Here is a 20,524-nt window from a genome sequence, read left to right on the forward strand (position 1 = left end):
TTAAATTGTGGCCAAACAACTGGCGGCCCCACTCAGATTCATGCACTCACAGGGGTCAGGTCCCTTTGAAAGAAAACTTTTTCTCTTTGAAGCTGTTTTATCAGCACTTACCATGTTATTCTTAAGGTTACACTGGAGGTAAGGAATGGTGACATAGGGTCCTATGGATACCAGTCATAAAGCAGCATGTAACCCAATTACTCCTATTAGGCCGCAGAAAAGTCCATGGTTTGGGGAGGGCTGGAGGGGGAGGGGTAAACCTTCTTTCTCATATAATGACATTTTAAACCTGAGAACTTTTATGGTAAATGTGAGGTTTATGAGGGGAAGTGCGGCCCCCTCTTCTCAATACACACCAAACACAAACTAGATGTCATCTTACCAAACAAGATAAGACCAACTGGGTAAAATGATCTCGCATCCATTTTTCTTCTAAACAGCTTGTTTCAATATCTGTGCAGAAAAATAAGGAAAAATAACAAAGTAAAAGTCCTGAACGCTCAGCCGTTGTCATACTTCTCATTGCATCTCTCCATTCACTGCTGGGATCAGAGACGACCTGATCAGGAAAGTTGTATTCTCCTGTAGACGTGGGGTGTAAGGGCTCGTTCACACTGGGCGTGTGTGCTCACGTGTGAGAGAATCAGGCTGATTATGCCAATGACATTCAGCTGACACAACGTCACAGTTTGGGCAGATAATTATCAGTGTGATCTGGTTCTCTCACATGACAAAATCACAGCACATGCGCAGAGAAGACTGAGAACTTAATTTCTCCATGGTCTCTGTGCACGTACATCAGACTGCACTTGGATGTCATCTGAGTGCAGTCCAACGTTTCTCACGCACTCCTAGACTTGTATTAGCCTCTTGTCAAATTGAACATGAAGAGGAAGTCAGATCAGCTTCAGCCTGTACTTCCTCTTCTTGTTCAATACGACAGGCGGCAGGGCCACTGACGCCAGCATTGATTGGGCAGCGGGGTCACGTGTCACAACAACCACACGAGAGCCCCAGGACCGTGAGTGCTGACACTGCTGGAACAGAGCCGGCACAGGAAGAGAGTATAAGCTTTATCATTTTATTAGGGCCAAACATTTATATCAAGAAGGGGCTGTCCTAGTAATGGACAATCCCTTTAAGGTGTGCAACTTTCTAATATACTTAGTATTTTAACATCTCGCCCCTCTCAAAATAGGAGTTTGGTGTGAATGAATGAGAACAGCGTTGTTTCCATGCAATGGTTGGAAACTGCCCATCTCTGCTCTCATACAATGGTATGCAGTCTGTTATTTTATCAGCCTCACAGCGGCGGTCCACAAAACCTTCCTAAATGGAACCGTGCCCCATGTAAAACAGCATATACTCACTGCCCGGACCTACGCAGCTGCAGAGGTGTCAGCGCTGTGTGTCTGCGGGTGCTCGGGCGACAAAGCTAGGAACAGCAAACACTGAAGTCCACTTGCCGGCGCCGATTGGCTGCAGCGTTCACATGACAAGGTTACATGAGCGCCCGCAGACACAGTGCCAGTCCACAAGGGGAGTATATGTAGTTTTTATTTTATATGAAGTAACATAGCATTTAATAAGAGGTTGACCAAGAAGAGGACAACCCCTTTAACACATTTTTACATTGATCAAATACACACTAAAAACCCCAATGGTTAACATGTTTTTTTTACTGTGTACCACCATCGACTGGGCTATTCCAAGCAATGAAATTCAGTAACACAACATACATCTCAGGAACTCATTTTAGGTAAGTGTATCTGTATGAACCTACCATTTAGTGGATAGGTATAAACACAGGCATTAAAAGCATGCCTACACATGGTGTGAACACAGCCCTACTGGCTGCTGAGTGCAGAGAGCATTGGCCACGCTGGACACGACTGTACTCGTTTATCAGCCGAGATCAGGACAGACTATATACAGCTCTCCAAATACTGTGTGTGAATCCTTCCCAAATAGTTATTTTGGGTGGTAAAACCAATATGTGAAGTCTAAACACAAAAATCATTGATTGGTAGGGGGGGGGGGGGTGGCGGCATACTGGTAAACCATGGACTATGGGAAAAAAAACAATACAATAAGGTGAATCTCGCTCCTCAGCTGTCTGGAGATCCTCCTTCAGGTTTCTGTAAGGCCACGTTCACACATTCATTACTTTACATCAGTATTTAGAAGCAAAAAACAGGAGTGGGAACATCAGAGGAAAAGTATAATAGAAACACGTCACCACTTCTGTATTTATCACCCACTCCTGATTTTGTCTTACAAATATGGAGGTAAAATACTGACCAAATAGTGAATGTGTCCTATCAGTTATAGCTTCATAATGATCATGTTAGAAACATTTATGATTTATTTTCAAAGTATCTTTATAATAATTCAACTCTAAACACTTACCCAAAACACAGAAGACATCCGCTAGTATAGAAGGCATGTCCTCTCTTAAGTCCTGGACACAAAGAAAACATTTTACGTAAGAACACTCACAAACAAATGAAAGCTCCACGGTCACAGGTCAACATGTATATACCACTATGGATCCCAAGCGGAGCTCCAAGAGGAAAGCCTCATCCATTGGGACTAATCTGAATGGAGATTCTGCGTGGAATCTGACCCACTTCACACAATGCTGATTTAAGAGGGCTTTCTGATTGGTTCCCATCCTGAAATCTGTACCAACCCCACCAACAATCCATCTACACTGTAAGTGAATCTTTACACCCCTGTTTATATGCAATAGAAAAGGTCAAGTGAACAACAAAAAAAGTTTCAAAAGAATCGCTCCACTGAGATCAGCAACTTCGACAGAAAGGGTCCGAGTGTCAGCAACACCACCAGCTGTGAAAGTACAACCCTCAGCATTCAATGACGGCTACAGGATGCAGGAGCTGTCGTGGCATGCTGGGAGCTGTAGTCTCACAACTTCTGGAGGCCCGGAGGCTGCTGAGCTCTGCAAATAAATGTGTGCCAGATACACTAGCATTTATTTTTTTTATTTTTTTTGTGACAATGAAATTGAGCAGACATTTTTTGTAGTGTGAACTAACTATTGTTAGCGGGTTGGATCTCATATTATCAGACTCCTTTAGCAGCTGATTAGCTTCGCACCGGAAAAAGGGATCGGCCTTTAAAATTCTAAAAGTCAAATCTTTCCCTCCCCCGATATCACCATACGTTACTTGTTAACATGCCATTTGATTCTTAGAGTCATAACCGTTATACAACCCCTGGCAAAAATGATGGAATCACCGGGCTCGGAGGATGTTCATTCAGTTGTTTAATGTTTTCGAAAAAAAAAGCAGATCACAGACATGGCACAAAACTAAAGTCATTTCAAATGGCAACTTTATGTCTTTAAGAAACACTAAAAGAAATTAAGATTAAAAATGTGATACTCAGTAAAGGTAATTTTTTCAGACCAAACAGAGGGAAAAAATGATGGAATCATGAAAAACAAACACACAAAAGAACACTCCAATACATCACTAGTATTTTGTTGCACCACCTCTGGCTTTAATAACAGCTTGCAGTCTCTGAGGCATGGACTTAATGAGTGACAAACAGTACTCTTCATCAATCTGCCTCCAACTTTCTCTGATTGCTGTTGCCAGATCAGCTTTGCAGGTTGGAGCATTGTCATGGACCATTTTCTTCAACTTCCACCAACTGTCCAAAATATTAATGTAAACTTGGGCATTTATTGAAGATGTAATGACAGCCATCTCCCCAGTGCCTTTACCTGACATGCAGCCCCATATCATCAATGACTGTGGAAATTTGCATGTTCTCTTCATGCAGTCATCTTTATAAATCTCATTGGAACGGCACCAAACAAAAGTTCCAGCATCATCACCTTGCCCAATGCAGATTCGCGATTCATCACTGAATATGACTTTCATCCAGTCATCCACAGTCCACGATTGCTTTTCCTTAGCCCATTGTTACCTTGTTTTTTTCTGTTTAGGTGTTAATGATGGCTTATGTTTAGCTTTTCTGTATGCAAATCCCATTTCCTTTAGGCGGTTTCTTACAGTTCGGTCACAGACATTGACTCCAGTTTCCTCCCATTCGTTCCTCATTTGTTTTGTTGTGCATTTCCTGTTTTGGAGACATATTGCTTTTCCGGTCTTGACCCTTTGATGTCTTCCTTAGTCTACCAGTATGTTTGCCTTTAACAACCTTCCCATGTTGTTTGTACTTGGTCCAGATTTTAGACACAGCTGACTGTGAACAACCCCAACATCTTTTGCAACATTGCGTGATGATTTACCTTCTTTTAAGAGTTTGATAATCCTCTCCTTTCTTTCAATTGACATCTCTCGTGTTGGAGCCATGATTCATGTCAGTCCACTTGGTGCAACATCTCTCCAAGGTGTGATCATTCCTTTTTAGATGCAGACTAACGAGCAGATCTAATTTGATGCAGGTGTTAGTTTTGGAAATGAAAATTTACAGGGTGATTCCATCATTTTTTTCCTCTGCTTGGTCAGAAAAAAATTACCCTTACTGAGTACCACATTTTTTATCTTGATTTCTTTTAGTGTTTCTTAAAGCCATAAAATTACTTTAGTTTTGTGCCATGTCTGTGATCTGCTTTTTTTCAATAACATTAAAACAACTAAATGAACATCATCCGAGCCCCGTGATTCCATAATTTTTGCCAGGGGTTGTATATGTAATTTAATGTATCCCTGTGCTTATTTCTAGATACATTAAAACCTATCACTACTAGATTGGCAAGTACACCAGCACCCACAGACACCCTTAGGCTATGTGCCCACGATGCAGAAATGCTCCAGATTTTTCCTGAGCGTTAATGCATCTCCCTGGCAGAAAAAACGCATGCGGATTGTACATGCATTTTCCTGCCAGGGACATGCAGATGTGAAGCATTCTTCACATGCATTTCCGCATGCGGGTTGACAAGCGCTTTCCAAGCGATTTTAGCATCACTTGGAAAGTGCTTCACAACTTGGTCACACTATATAAATCCATGCAAACGGCATGGATATATATAGTGTGACCAAAAGAATGGTAAAAAATAAAAAAATAAATCTATACTTACCTTCCGATGGCCCCCCGCAGTCTTTATTCGCTCCGTCCAGGCTTGCCGGCAGCTCGCGGTACACTGAAGGACCTGCCGTCACATGACTAAATGACGTCAGTGCAGGTCCTTCAGTGTACCGCGAGCTGCCGACAAGCGAAGACAAGGACACCGGGGCCATCAGAAGGGAAATAATATTTATTTTTTATTTTATTCCTTTTTTTTACAGGTTCTATGGTACCCGGGTCAGGAGGAGAGTCTCCTCTTCTCCAGACCCGGGTACCATCCGCACATTGGAACGCATGTTATCCGCATGTAGAGATGCAGTGATGCGGATTACATGCGTTCCAATGCAAGTCAATGGCGGCGAAAACGCAGCGCTTCCGCTAAATAATTGGTAGTGCTGCTGCTGATAATCCGCATGTGCTATGCACATGCTGCGGAAATTTCCACTGCGGGTCATCATTGGGGAACATGGCAGGCCTTCTACCATGCGTTTTTTAAGCGTTTCTGCAGCGTTTTTGTCGCTGTGGAAACGCTTAAAAAAAAAAAAAACGCATCGTGGGCAGACAGCCTTAGTGACATTTCTCTTTTCCTCATCTGCCCCATCATCTCTCCCTGTTCCCACCCTCCCGTTTCATCCCCCATACAATAGTCTCTCTACCATTACCCCATCTACACTCAATTCAGCTCCTGTTTCTCTTCCCTCCTCCCTTATATCCTGCACCTTCTTCATTCTAACCTAAAATCCAGAAAATCACATTGTATAATTTTTACATAATTAATTTGCATTCCTTGGCTTTGTACACTGTTCAAAAAAAAAAAGGGAACACTCAAATAACACATCCTAGATCTGAATGAATGAAATGTTCTCATTGAATACTTTGTTCTGTACAAAGATGAATGTGCTGACAACAAAATCACACAAAAATCATCAATGGAAATCAAATTTATTAACCAATGGAGGCCTGGATTTGGAGTCACCCCCAAAATTAAAGTGGAAAAACACACTACAGGCTGATCCAACTTTGATGTAATGTCCTTAAAGCAAGTCAAAATGAGAAAAAGAAAAGGGAAATCCACCAGCACATCCAACCTCGGAAACCTAGGTTTCTGAGGTTTCATTTTAGCATGTTTTAGTTTTTTTTTTTTTTTTTCAATAAAGAATAATTTTTAAATTATTTCCCGTTGGATGTGCCGGTGGATTTCCCTTTTCTTTTTCACATTTGCTTGTGATCACCAATGGGTGCAGCACCCTCAGGATGGATTCCGGCTGACATATGGTTTTGAAATCGACAACGTGGTAAGCTTTCTACATTTCCCCTCCCCTCCTCCCTTCGACGCCAAGTCAAAATGAGGCTCAGTATTGTGTGTGGCCTCCACGTGCCTGTATGACCTCCCTACAATGCCTGGGCATGCTCCTGATGAGGTTGCGGATGGTCTCCTGTGGGATCTCCTCCCAGACCTGGACTAAAGCATCCGCCAACTCCTGGACAGTCTGTGGTGCAACGTGACGTTGGTGGATGGAGTGAGACATGATGTCCCAGATGTACTCAATCGGATTCAGGTCTGGGGAACGGGCAGGCCAGTCCATTACTTCAATGCCTTCATCTTGCAGGAACTGCTGACACACTCCAGCCACATGAGGTCTGGCATTGTCCTGCATTAGGAGGAACCCAGGGCCAACCGCACCAGCATATGGTCTCACAAGGGGTCTCAGGATCTCATCTCGGTACCTAATGGCAGTCAGGCTACCTCTGGCGAGCACATGGAGGGCTGTGCGGCCCTCCAAAGAAATGCCACCCCACACCATTACTGACCCACTGCCAAACCGGTCATGCTGAAGGATGTTGCAGGCAGCAGATCGCTCTCCACGGCATCTCCAGACTCTGTCACGTCTGTCACATGTGCTCAGTGTGAACCTGCTTTCATCTGTGAGGAGCACAGGGCGCCAGTGGCGACTTTGCCAATCCTGGTGTTTTGTGGCAAATGCCAAGAGTACTGCACGGTGTTGGACTGTGAGCACAACCCCCATCTGTGGACGTCGGGCCCTCATACCACCCTCATGGAGTCGGTTTCTAACCGTTTGTGCAGACTAATGCACATTTGTGGCCTGCTGGAGGATATTTTGCAGGGCTCTGGCAGTGCTCCTCCTGTTCCTCCTTGCACAAAGGCAGAGGTAGCGGTCCTGCTGCTGGGTTGTTGCCCTCCTACGGCCCCCTCCACGTCTCCTGGTGTACTGGCCTGTCTCCTGGTAGAGCCTCCAGCCTCTGGACACTACGCTGACAGACACAGCAAACCTTCTTGCCACAGCTCGCATTGATGTGTCATCCTGGATGAGCAGCACTACCTGAGCAACTTCTGTGGGTTGTAGAGTCCGTCTCATGCTACCATGAGTGTGAAAGCACAACCAACATTCAAAAGTGACCAAAACATCAGCCAGAAAGCATTGGTACTGAGATGTGGTCTGTGGTCCCCACCTGCAGAACAACTCCTTTATTGAGGGTGTCTTGATAATTGCCAATAATTTCCGTCTACTGTCTCTTCCATTTGCACAACAGCATGTGAAACTGATTGTCAATCAGTGTTGCTTCCTAAGTGGACAGTTTGATTTCACAGAAGTTTGATTTACTTGGAGTTATATTCTGTTGTTTAAGTGTTCCCTTTATTTTTTTGAGCAGTGTATATCGGGTCATTGTCATGCTAAGACTCAGCTACGACCCATCTTCAATGCTTTTACTGAAGGAAGGAGGCTATTGCCCAACATCTCACGATACATGATCCCACCCATTTTCCCTTCAATACGGTGCAGTCGTCCTGTCCCTTTGCAGAAGTACACCCCCAAAGAATGATGTTTCCCCCACCATGCTTCAAGGATGGGACAATGTTCTTGGGGTTGTACTCCTCTTTCTTCCTCCAAACACGGTGAGTGGATACCAAAAAGTTATATTTTGGTCTCATCTGACCACATGACCTTCTCCCATGTCTCCTCAGGATCATTCAGATAGTCATTGGTATACTTAAAACTTGGTTGGACATGTGCTGGCTTGGGCAGGGGGACCTTGCATGTCCTGCAGGATTTTAACCCATGACGGCATAGTGTGTTACTAAGGGTAATGTTTGAGACTGTAGTTCCAGCTCTCTTCAGGTCATTGACCAGGTCCTCCCGTGTAGTTCTGGTCCGATTCCTGACCTTTCTCACAATCATCCTTGCCAGGGCTGTGGAGTTGGTAAGCAAAACCACCGACTCCTCAATTTCCCTGACTTCCACCTCCGACTCACTACTGAGCATGTACATAAAGTGCAGCACAGTTTCATCTCAACTAAAAGCAGACATCCTTAGATCAGGAACAGAACAGACATTTATAGGACATTTCATAACTTTTCCAAATTCTTATGAAAACATTTACAGCACATCCTGCAATGAACTACTGAACGCAATTTATTATATATTTTAAGAGTCGGGAGTCGATCCATTTTATATCAAGTCCGACTCCATAGCCCTGAATTCCTTACCCCAAGACGTGATATCTTGCATGGAGCCATAGACCGAGGAAGATTGTCAGTCATCTTGTGTTTCTTCCAGTTTCTAATAATTGTGCTAGCAGTTGTTGCCTGCTCACCAAGCTGCTTGCCTATTGTCCCATAGCCCTCCCTGCCTTGTGCAGGTCTACTATTTTGTCCCTGGTGACCTTAGACAGCTCTTTGATCATGGCCATGGTGGAGAGGTTGGCGTGTGATTGATTGAGTGTGTAGACAGGTGTCTTTCATACAGGTAATGAGTTCAAACAGGTGCAATTAATACAGATAATGAGTGCAGAGTAGGAGGGCTTCGTAAAGAAAAACTAACAGGTCTGTGAGAGCCAGAATTCTTGCTGGTTGGTAGGTGATCAAATACTTATTTCATGCAATAAAATGCAATTTAATTATTTAAAAATCATACAATGTGATTTTCTGGTTTTTATTTTTAGATTTTGTCTCTCACAGGTGAAGTGTACCTACAATAAAAATTACAGACCTCTCAATTATTTATAGGTGGGAAAACGTGCAAAATCGACAGTGTATCAAATACTTATTTTCCCCACTATATACATGCCTTCATTCTGATATATAGACATCAGCTGCAGTTACTGTGAACTGTAAAATGATAATTACAGTCATAATAATCTGAATACTTTTTTTATTTAAAAAAAAAAAAAAATCAGACGGTTTTAATTTTTATTTTACCGACAGGGTAAAATAAATGCCTTATTTTTAGACTGTCCTGGAATATCTGGAAGGTTGGCAACCCTGGCAATCACGGCGGGCATTCGTCACTTCTGCCTGCAGCAGCCCTTCTACTCTGCTACAGCGCCCATTACAGCCAGACAGCCTGTTTATTCAGTACCAGAGTGCACATGTAATAGTGTTTATAATTATCCTCTGCCTCAATATGTCAGCCAGTCCAGACTAGCTATGTATACATATGAAATTGCCTTCTACAGCTCTTTGTTTCTTACGTTTATACCCGTGATTCTGTATGATATGAATTTTTGACAGACTGCTGTAAAAGTTGCCATAAAGCACTGAAATATTGCATGCCTGCTTGTGTGCAAGCGCTGAGGAATATACATAAAAAAAGATTATTATTATTGATAATCATGTGAAGTCTTATTTACCAGCGCTGTGGAGTCGGAGTCGGTGTCCATTTTGGTGGAGTCGGAATCAGTATAAAATGGACCAACTCCGACAATATCTAATAAATTGGGTACAGTAGTTCAATGCAGTTTGTGGTGAATATTTTTTTCATAGGAATTTAGGAAAGTTATGAAATGTCCTATAAATGTCTGTCCTATTCCTGATCTAAGGGTCTAGACTTTTAGCTGAGATGAATCTGTGCTACAGTAAATTTATCACTTAAACATGAGCCATGTATGAGGGAGTCGGAGTCGTGGAGTCGATGTCATGGAAAATGAGGAGTGGAGGTTTGGCTTACTGACTCCACAGCCCGGCTATTTACCAGAATAAATTTCATTGCATGTGTGCAGTGGACCTGACTACACCCAGGCACAATAGATGGCGGGCCAAGCCTGCTGAAATTTGGGTTTGCACAACTCATCTGCCTGCAGAGAGTCCATAAAGGAAGACTGGAAGTGAAGGAGGACAGAACAGCAGCCGTGTAGACTGAACTAGCACCAGACATGCGGTCACTTACTATGATGTCGGTCAGCACTCCGGCAGCTTGATCCTGCTTGAGATTTCCTTTAATTACGTGACAGGCGAGCTCATAAAGAGCCTGCTGGATATCTAACACACAGGAAAACACATTGGTGTCATTCGCAGGAAAGATAAAAAACATACAGGATATATAAAATGTATAAAATAATGCACACATAAAATGAATTAAAGAAAAAAAAAAAAAAACACACACACAACAAAACAAAACATGCAAGGGATAAACAGGAGGCTTTAGAAGTCCAGCAATTGTTGCCATCATTGAGAACAGTTACTAATCCCCTAAACTTAGTCACCAGTAATACAATAGTCCGTGCACTGGTGACCGGCCTGCTAGTATGTGAGCAGTCCTGTGCGAGCAGCACACCGACGGGAAGGCGAAGTGCTCTGCAACATGATCACTTCTTACTAATGTTCATCCACACCCTCCGGGTCTGACAGCTGGGGTACGTTCACACACATGGGTCACACATGCACCAATTGGATCTCATGTGAGATTCTCCGCGTGGACAATAACTAACAACATTGTACTGGACTAGCTGGATTTAGGGAGCAGACTACTCCATGGACATAAGCAGCTCCTGCACCGTTCGCCATGTGTACGATCACACGGAGCTGCACCAATAATCCCAAAAAGGGACTTCTCTGTGCAAGATGCTTCATAACATGAATTAGGCTGGATTATATGTGACAGACCTGACATTTTTCATGAATGTTATGTAACAATGATCTTGTCTTCTACAGCTCATCTGCTCTTCCCAAACACTGGTGATAAATCTCGCCCATCATGTACGTGTGCATGTGTGAACACTGCCAGAAGCTGATGTCTGCAACAGGTCAGAAAAGCCAAAGGGGCCCCTACTAAGTACTAAAGACGCCAGTCATGAAGGGGTTGCATAATCCTGAGACTGTTGTTGTCAGTAAAGGCATTTTGTGATGAATTTGGAGAAAGCACTTGTTATATCAGTTGTGTTCAGTTCTTGTCTTATCAGTTTAATGCAAAGAGCAGAGCAGCTAATTTCTGGTAAGGAGCCTTATCGGCAATGAGGGCCGACTATTCTATACTGTATGGACTTATTGATAAATGCCAAGTCCTTCTGTAGAGGAGTGTGAGCAGAGGAAGCCGCCATGTAGGCCGGGAAATGATTAAACACGGAGCCACCGAGAAGTGACTGGTACCGCGCTGCCCTGTGTAAAACACGCGCTTAACATTTACCTTTAAATGTCACATTTTCTTGTCCTTTTTCACTGAGGCTGCGACACAACTGCACACTGTGGAAAGAGGACATTGTAAGTAGAACAAACACACCAAATATGTCACAGAAAGAAAGCGACAAACATTCATTAAGACCGGCGTTATACACCTCAGCGCTGGAGCCGGGGGAAGGTGACTAAAACACAGTTTGTCTGATTTTTAAAAGTTACTGCTGCTGAGGGAGGGGGTGTCCGAAAATCAGAAAACCGCCTTTAAAAAGGAGTTATCCACTACAATACATGAATGTGCTTTTGGGTCCAGTGTGGTGGTACAGAAAGAAAATAGCCCTTCATCTGCTGGACTGGCGTCCTCCCTCCACATTCTGCACTGTGGTGCCCACCAGCCTCCTTCCTTCTCCTCTGGCATGTGACCGCTGCAGGTAGTCAGTGGCTGTTGGCTGGCTACAGTAGTCAAGTTAAAATCAGTCAAAAAAAAAAATAATGAAGCCATCAGGCTACAACAGTCACCAGACACGAAGAGGAAGCCATGATACCAGAGGAGATCAGAGCTGGCCCAGCAGGTGACCGCGTAATATTTCTTATTTTACCAACACCCTGGGCCTTTAAACACATTTATGAAATGTAGTGGACAATCCTTTTAAAGTAGGTCAGTTTAACCCCTTCTTATGGCTTGAATTCTTGGCCTTAAAGAGGTTGTCCACTACTGATGGCCTATCCTTAGGACAGGTCATCAATATCTGATGGGACGGGGTCAGACACCTGGCACCCCCACCGATCATCTGTTATTGGTGGCTGGAAGTACTTACTTGCACAGCTGGCCGTTTACTTCTAGAGGCAGGGGTGTGATACTGCACATCCGCCTCCTATTCAAATAAATAGGAGGCGAATGTGCAGTACCCTGAGACAGCCACTACAGGTAGACGGAGCAGCTTGGCAATCGAGTACTTCCGGCCGGCTGCCACCGACACCGAAGACAGCAGATCAGGGAGGGTGCCGGGTCCCAGCCGATCAGACATTGATGACCTGTCCTAAGGATCAGGGCTGTGGAGTCGGTAAGCCAAAGCTCAGACTCCGACTCCTCAATTTCCATGACTCCGACTCCACGACTCCGACTCCCTCATACATGGCTCATGTTTAAGTGATAAATTTACTGTAGCACAGATTCATCTCAGCTAAAAGTCTAGACCCTTAGATCAGGAATAGGACATTTCATTACTTTCCCAAATTCTTATGAAAAAATATTCCCCAAACTGCACTGAACTACTGTACCCAATTTATTATATATTTTAGGAGTCTGAGTTGGTCCATTTTATACTGACTCCGAGTCCACAGCCCTGCTAAGGATAGGCCAATGTAAAAGTAGTGGATGACCTCTTTAAAGTAGTTGTCCCATTTAAAACAAAAATTGGCTGACTGAAGCTGTCGACAGGAGGTCACCACTGCAACTAAAGAAGAATGCAGCAGCTTCGGAGACAATATGTGAAAGCATAATTTGTTGCATTTTTTTTTTTTTTTTTTAAAAGGTCAACATCCTATGGGACGTTTTTTGAAAGGGGACAAACTCTTTAAACAAAAGCAAAATTTGCAATTCTGTCATGCCTTTACTTAACAGGTTTTAAACTTTGTAGGCATTAAAGGGATCCTCCAGTACATTTATATTGGTGGTCTATCCTTAGGATTAGAGATGAGCGAACCTGAATTTAAAAGTTCGGGGTTCGTAGTGTACCAGATTGTTAGTGTCCGGTGCTAAACGCAAAACACAGACTTCTGGGGAGAGGAGAAGGGGAGAGGAGAAGGGGAGAGGAGAAGGGGAGAGGAGAAGGGGAGAGGAGAAGGGGAGAGGAGAAGGGGAGCGGAGAAGGGGAGCGGAGAAGGGGAGCGGAGAAGGGGAGCGGAGAAGGGGAGCGGAGAAGGGGAGCGGAGAAGGGGAGCGGAGAAGGGGAGAGGAGAAGGGGAGAGGAGAAGGGGAGAGGAGAAGGGGAGAGGAGAAGGGGAGAGGAGAAGGGGAGAGGAGAAGGGGAGAGGAGAAGGGGAGAGGAGAAGGGGAGAGGAGAAGGGGAGAGGAGAAGGGGAGAGAAATTTTACAGATCAAAAGTTCGGATCCACATTGTTTTCAATGGAGTCCGAGTTGTGATTCAAGTTCGGGTACAGCTCTGGTACCCAAACCGCACTTTGGAATAAAGTTTGGGTCGGGTACCAGAACCTAAACTTCTACAGGTCTGCTCATCCCTACTTAGGATAGGTCACCAATATCAGATCGTGGGGAAGTAACACCCGGCTCCCATGTCAATCAGCTGTTACTGATGGTGGTGGATGTGATCAGTTGCACAGTGCAGAGCCCCGTGGTGCACAGCTGCCCCTATTAAATTAAAAAAAATTGCATTTGACCACATTACTTTACAGACCATAACATATACTTGGAATAAATCTTTCTAAAGCACATAACTAGCAGTAATGCACCCCAATGTACACACATATGGGCATCATTTGCCTTTTTACCCTCTAGATTTTTTTTCCACAAATCAAAAGAAAGCAGAGGTCGACAGCCGGAGCAGAGCCGCCAAGCTTCTGTGGTTTACATCGTGGCGATAAGACTTATCATAGTGGCCACAGCTGAAGAGAGCAATAACATTGGTTCCCAGCTGTAGGTTTAAAACTGGTGCATGGAAATTGTAGCCCTGGTTACAGCGTGACCTTTTAACGGTGGTACTATATGATTAAACCCGTTGGCCATTAGGGGTTAAATATACTTCTGGGAGGAAGAGACATTGGAAAAAGCAGAATCCTAAAGGTAAAAAAGTTTCAAAATAACTGGGAATATATTCACTAATACAGACTTATCAGAAGAGCAGGCACAACCCTACTAAAGGGGCTCTCCATGACTAGGTCATCTTTATATTCCAGTTAGAAACTATTATGACAAAGTTCACAGCCTCCGTCCCAGATAACAAATAGAGAAAGAAAAAAAAATGGCACAGTATAGAGAACAAACCTAACAGATCCACAGGAGTGACTGGAGTCCATCAGGCTCCGCTCCACCATATCACACATTTAAAGGGAATCTGTCACCAGGTGGTCATCTAATCTGAGAGCAGCATGATGTAGGGGAAGAGACCCTGATTCCAGGAATGTGTCACTTACTGGGCTGCTTAGTGGAGTTTTGCTATAATCATAAAAATGGGCAACTATGATAAATAGTGAATTGGCTCCCAGCAGTGAGTCTCTTTACAAATGGCCTCAATGTTGATCTATTCCCAAAACAAGCAAATACAAACAAAACTAACTTTAATAGAGGCGCACCATGTCCTGCAAGGAGAAGAGGACCGGCAGCCGGATGGCCGGAGACTAGGATACAGCAGCTATCAGAGGTTTGGGTGCCTGGTCGTACACAACTATGTTCATAAATTACTATATAAAGCTCATTTACTTAGATTTTTGTTTGGCTTGTTTGACCCTATAAGGTCCTGGGCATTTTTTTTTTTGTGCTTTCGTTATTTCCTCCCTTTTTTCTAAGATTCAGACCTTTTTTTGTTTTCTATCAATACAGCTGTATGACGGCCTGGCTTTTTGAGTGAAGAGTTACAGTTATGTTTGCCGCCATTCTTTTTAAAGTAATTAAAAAAAAACACTGCAAGTTGGACGAGGCCATAAAAAAATCCACTTTTTTTTTTTATTTACAATATTTATTATGCAGTAAGAACTACTTAACTATATTATTATTATTATTATTATTATTCAGGTCAAGATAGAATATGGCAATATCAAACTTATGTTTTATTTTTAGATATAGATTTAAGTGGTTAAAAAAACAAAAAACATTCTGAATCTTGTAAGAAAACAAAGAAAGAGTGTTGCCATATTCTGAGACCCATAACTTATTATTTTTCTATTGATGGACCTGCATACAGAGCTGTAGTTTTTAATGATACCATTTTGGGGATCATACGACATTTTGACAGCTTTTTAAAGTGGGGGGGTGGTTTAGATAAGTGAAGAAACCAAAAAACTTCAAATCACGATTTCCTAATTTTTTTTCAGCGCTTATTAGTTTGTATAATTTTTAGTGTTGAGCGAGTATGTTCTATTAACCCTTTCGGCGAGTATGCTCGGGCCGAACTCCGAGTATTTACAGCTGCTCGGTGATATGGTTGAATCACTCCCGTGTGCATGATTTGTGACTGTTTGACAGCTTTATTACATGTGAGGAATGTCTATTTCTTACACATTCCTCACATGTAATAAAGCTATCAAACAGTTGCAAATCATGAACACGGGAGCGATTCAACCATAACACCGAGCAGCTGTAAATACTCGGAGCTCGGCCCGAACATACTCGCTCAACAATAATAATTTTATATACTGATAGATCTGAGTTTCTCAGACAACAGTGGCCAAATGGGTTTATTTATTTTCCAGATTTTAATGTTGCAAAGGAATAAAAGTAAAGGGGGGGGGGGGGGGGTTAAACTTTTATATATATATTTTTTAACACTTTTTTGCTTTGGCTTTTTTTAAGTTTCCTTAGAGGACTTAAGCCTGCAGTCATCTGCTAGCTCATACTATATACTGCTATACTAGTGTATTGCAGTATATAGGGTGAGTGTGGTTCTGTTATGAAGCCCAGCCTCTGGATGAGCTTCACAGGACTAATAATAGCCACAATGACCTTCAGCCGGATCCCAACTGCTATGGTAAGCCATCGTCTCCCCGCGAACACATCACGAGGGTGCTGATGGGAACCAGTGTGCGCGCACGGGATGTGACGGCTGAGACACAGAATGGTTTTTGTATAGGAAGGTTTTTTTAATGTTATTGGGGCCGCTTTAGAACTGAAGAAGCGGCTGTCAAGTAGTGAATAATCCCTCGACAAGCGGAAAGGAGAAGTTATGGATCCCACATAGGCAGCAACTGAAGCCAAAAGTTTGCAATTCAAAACCGTTTAGTTTTTACCAGAACAAATTACAAAAAAATAGAAACTTTGGCCCCAATTCATCATTTAAAATAATTTGCTCTTTTTTCAGTGGCTTTGGTATTTGCACCTTACTCTTTATGTGTTTTGTGCCACTAAGTTTTTTCTTTCTTAATTTTTCCTCTTGACAATTTCGCTTACCCAGAAGTTTGAGACAGATTCATGAAATGCGATTTTTTAATCAAATGTCCTATTCTTGGGGGGCGAATCTCGTCTCAGTTCTCCACCCCCCTGGATTGAGGTTTTTGTTGGGACTTTTTAAAGGGAATCTGTCAGCAGGTTTTTGCCACCTAATCTGAGAGAAGCATAATGTAGAGACTGAGACCCTGAGGCTGTGTGCCCACGTAGCATTTTTCAAGCGTTTTTGATGCGGAATTTCCGCAGCGTAAACGCTTGAAAAACGCTTGGTAACACGCACCCCATGGTCCCCAATGGGATTCCGCAAGTTCTATGCACATGCTGCGGATTTTTCCGCAGCGTTTATGCTGCGTTCAAAAATCCGCAGCATGTCATTTAATTTTGCGTTTCCGCAAGCAGAATTGCCTTTGTTCAATGCATAAAAAACGCAAGGCAATTCCGCATGTGGAAAACGCGTGATAAACGCGCGATAAACGCGCGATAAACGCGTGCGGAATTCCGCATGCGTTTTTCCGGGAGAGGACTTGCATTTATGCAGCAGAAATTTTCTGCTTCATAAATGCAACGTGGGCACATAGCCTGATTCTATTGATGTGTCACTTACTGGGCTGCTTGCTGTAGTTTTAATATCAGAGACTAGTAAACCTGCTGCCATATAGTCCTCCATGAGCTCTGTATAACACCACCCCCACCATTGATTGGCAGCTTTCTGCCTATGCAGTGTACATACAGAGCTGTCAATCAGTGATGTGAGGGGGGGGTTATACAGAGCTCAGCATTCACATAACAGATAGATCTGAAAATCAGAGCAGAGAAAACGGATTTTATCATGCTGATCTCCGATAGGGTAGCAAACAGTGGTGACAGAATCTCTTTCAGAATTTGAGACTTTTTGGGGTTAGAGAGTCACAAAAACTGGTTAGGGACAAAAATAAAGTACAATTTGTTATTTTACGCCAAATTCATGATCCGCCTAAGTTATTATGAAGAATTGGAGCAAAAAAGTCACCAAATACAAGTAAAAAATAAAATAAAAACACGAGAAATCTTGCCTGTGCTTCGTTTTTGCTTTATTTGTGGGGACGGACGTTGCTAAAAACAGGTGGTATAATGGAAAGCACAACAGACGCCTTAGAAGAAAAACCAAGTCTCGAGCAGTCTGCATCTGATGGACAGAGCACAGGCGGGGTATCCTACACCAACCACATCCTGTACCCGAGCAGGACATAAAGCTGCCAGTGTGAACAGCGCTGAATGTGACAGGACTAAGGGTATGTGCCCACGGTAAGGAGTCGGCTGCGGCCGCGAAGCTGCGGAATAGCTGCCGGTGGCTTTCATCCTCATTTTATGAAAATGACCAGCACCATTTTTTTTCCACCCGTTGACTTTCCTCATGCTGCACTCAGTAAAGAGGTGCCGCATGTCCGTGGGTGATCCGCAGGAGCACAGTGGACATGGGATTTCTACAAACTTCCTCCGCTAGGGGGTAACATCTGGCCGCTGCGGGTTTGATGCTACATAATACACAGCTTCATACCTGGAGCGGCTCCGGACCGTGGGCACACAGCCCTAGTGGCCCTGTGTTATATTACATTGTGCTAGAACCGGATGTGCCCAGTCCTGTCAGTCAGGGGTCTGGTACAGAGTGCGGCCCTGTCAGCCCTCTACACAGGAGACCCCCGTCCCGGTCACACTGCTCTACTCATGGCGCCCATTACACAACCCGCCGCAGACACAAGTGGATCAACCAATCAGGTCACGTTTAGTATCAGTAAACCCGCTGCGGAAATATAAAAGCCGCGACCTGATTGGTCACTACGATCAACTGCTGCTATAACTGAGCGCAGGCCGCGCTTATGACGGCCTGAGGTAAAACGAGACGCCCGGAGACTCCGGGGATCCCCGGCTGCCCCCTCCGCTCCAGGAGCCGCGCACACAGCCGGGAATCAGCAGCTTCCTCCCCGCCGTGTCCCATCCGGCCCTCCCCACACTCTCACGTTACTCGGCCAGGCCGCCCGCATATCTCCCTCTCGCCTACATCTCCTCTCCCGACCCACATCCAATCCCCTCCCGTCCCGCAGCGACCATTGGAGCCCGAAACTGCAACTTACAAGTCGTTTTTTCCGGATTTTTCCCAATTCTTTATCCAATCAGCAGGTAGCACTGCCGCCGCCATCTTCCCTCTCTAGTACAGATAGCCCGGATGTTTAGCACATCAGCAGAGGTCAAAGGGGAGGTGGGAGGAGCGGTGCATGCCGGGAGGCGGCCTCCCTACAGCGGGGACTTCACTGTGTCGTGGGGACAGCGCGCAGTGTCGTGTCTGGGAAATATCGCGATAGCTATACTAGAGGGGGCTCCGGCAGTGTTACCAGACTGCAGTGCACAGTGTAACTGCGGGATTTATGCGGGGGTTTACAGGGGGCGCCATTGTTAGTCTACCATTTATTTCTCCTCATTTTGTTACTGAACTCATTACTGGCATTTAGTGGCCAACTCATCGGTCACATCACGGGTTCTTCCAGTCGATGGTCAGGGGGGTCCTCCGCTCAATGAGATGGTCAGGGGGGTCCTCCGCTAAATGAGATGGTCAGGGGGGTCCTCCGCTCAATGAGATGGTCAGGGGGGTCCTCTCGATGAGATGGTCAGGGGGGGTCCTCCACTCGATGAGATGGTCAGGGGGGTCCTCCACTCGATGAGATGGTCAGGGGGGTCCTCCACTCGATGAGATGGTCAGGGGGGTCCTCCACTCGATGAGATGGTCAGGGGGGTCCTCCACTCGATGAGATGGTCAGGGGGGTCCTCCACTCGATGAGATGGTTAGGGGGGTCCTCCACTCGAGATGGTCAGGGGGGTCCTCCACTCGATGAGATGGTCAGGGGTGTCTTCCACACGATGAGATGGTCAGGGGGGTCCTCCACTCGATGAGATGGTCAGGGGTGTCCTCCACACGATGAGATGGTCAGGGGGGTCCTCCACTCGATGAGATGGTCAGGGGGGTCCTCCACTCGATGAGATGGTCAGGGGGGTCCTCCACTCGATGAGATGGTCAGGGGGGTCCTCCACTCGATGAGATGGTCAGGGGGGTCCTCCACTCGAGATGGTCAGGGGGGTCCTCCACTCGATGAGATGGTCAGGGGGGGTCCTCCGCTCGAGATGGTCAGGGGGGTCCTCCGCTCGATGAGATGGTCAGGGGGGGTCCTCCGCTCGATGAGATGGTCAGGGGGGTCCTCCGCTCGATGAGATGGTCAGGGGGGTCCTCCGCTCGATGAGATGGTCAGGGGGGTCCTCCGCTCGATGAGATGGTCAGCGGGAGTCCTCTGCACAATGGTCAGGGGGGGTCTTCCACTCGATGAAATGGTCAGGGGGGGTCCTCTGCTCAATGAGATGGTCGGGAGTCCTCTGCTCGATGGTCAGGGGGAGTCCTCTACTCAGTGGTCAGGGGGTCATCCGCTTGATGTGATGGTCAGGGGGGGTCTTCCACTCAGATGAAATGGTCGATGGGTCCTCCGCTCGATGCGCTGGTCAGGGGGGTCCTCCGCTCGATTAGATGGTCAGGGGGGTCCTCCGCTCGATCAGATGGTCAGGAGGGTCCTCCGCTCAATGAGATGGTCAGCGGGAGTCCTCTGCACAATGGACAGGGGGGGGTCTTCCACTCGATGAAATGGTCAGGGGGGTCCTCTGATCGATGGTAAGGGGGTCCTCTGCTCAATGAGATGGTCGGGAGTCCTCTGCTTGATGGTCAGGGGGAGTCCTCTACTCAGTGGTCAGGTGGTCATCCGCTTGATGCGATGGTCAGGGGGGGTCTTCCAGTCGATGAAATGGTCTGGGGGGGTCCTCTGATCTATGGCCAGGGGGGTCCTCTGATCTATGGCCAGGGGGGTCCTCTGATCTATGGCCAGGGGGGGTCCTCTGATCTATGGTCAGGGGGGGTC

General features: G+C 45.3%; 1 protein-coding gene across 1 annotated transcript in view; it reads right to left on the reverse strand.

Moving 5' to 3' along the window:
- The window catches only part of THOC2 (THO complex subunit 2), a 141,997-nt gene extending 123,146 nt beyond the window's left edge, over positions 1–18,851 (reverse strand). The window contains exons 1-5 of the mRNA XM_073641084.1: positions 18,704–18,851; positions 11,487–11,542; positions 10,251–10,342; positions 2,410–2,461; positions 383–453 (exon numbers count right to left, since the gene is read on the reverse strand). Of these exons, the coding sequence (XP_073497185.1) occupies positions 383–453; positions 2,410–2,461; positions 10,251–10,342; positions 11,487–11,542; positions 18,704–18,768 (336 nt within the window). The 5' untranslated portion in view covers positions 18,769–18,851. The remainder of the gene's footprint in view (positions 1–382; positions 454–2,409; positions 2,462–10,250; positions 10,343–11,486; positions 11,543–18,703) is intronic.
- Positions 18,852–20,524: the final 1,673 nt, after the last annotated feature.

This window comes from Phyllobates terribilis, unplaced genomic scaffold (genome assembly GCF_046119375.1).
Source record: "Phyllobates terribilis strain yellow unplaced genomic scaffold, ASM4611937v1 Scaffold_7__3_contigs__length_470593459, whole genome shotgun sequence".
NCBI lineage: Eukaryota > Metazoa > Chordata > Amphibia > Anura > Dendrobatidae > Phyllobates > Phyllobates terribilis.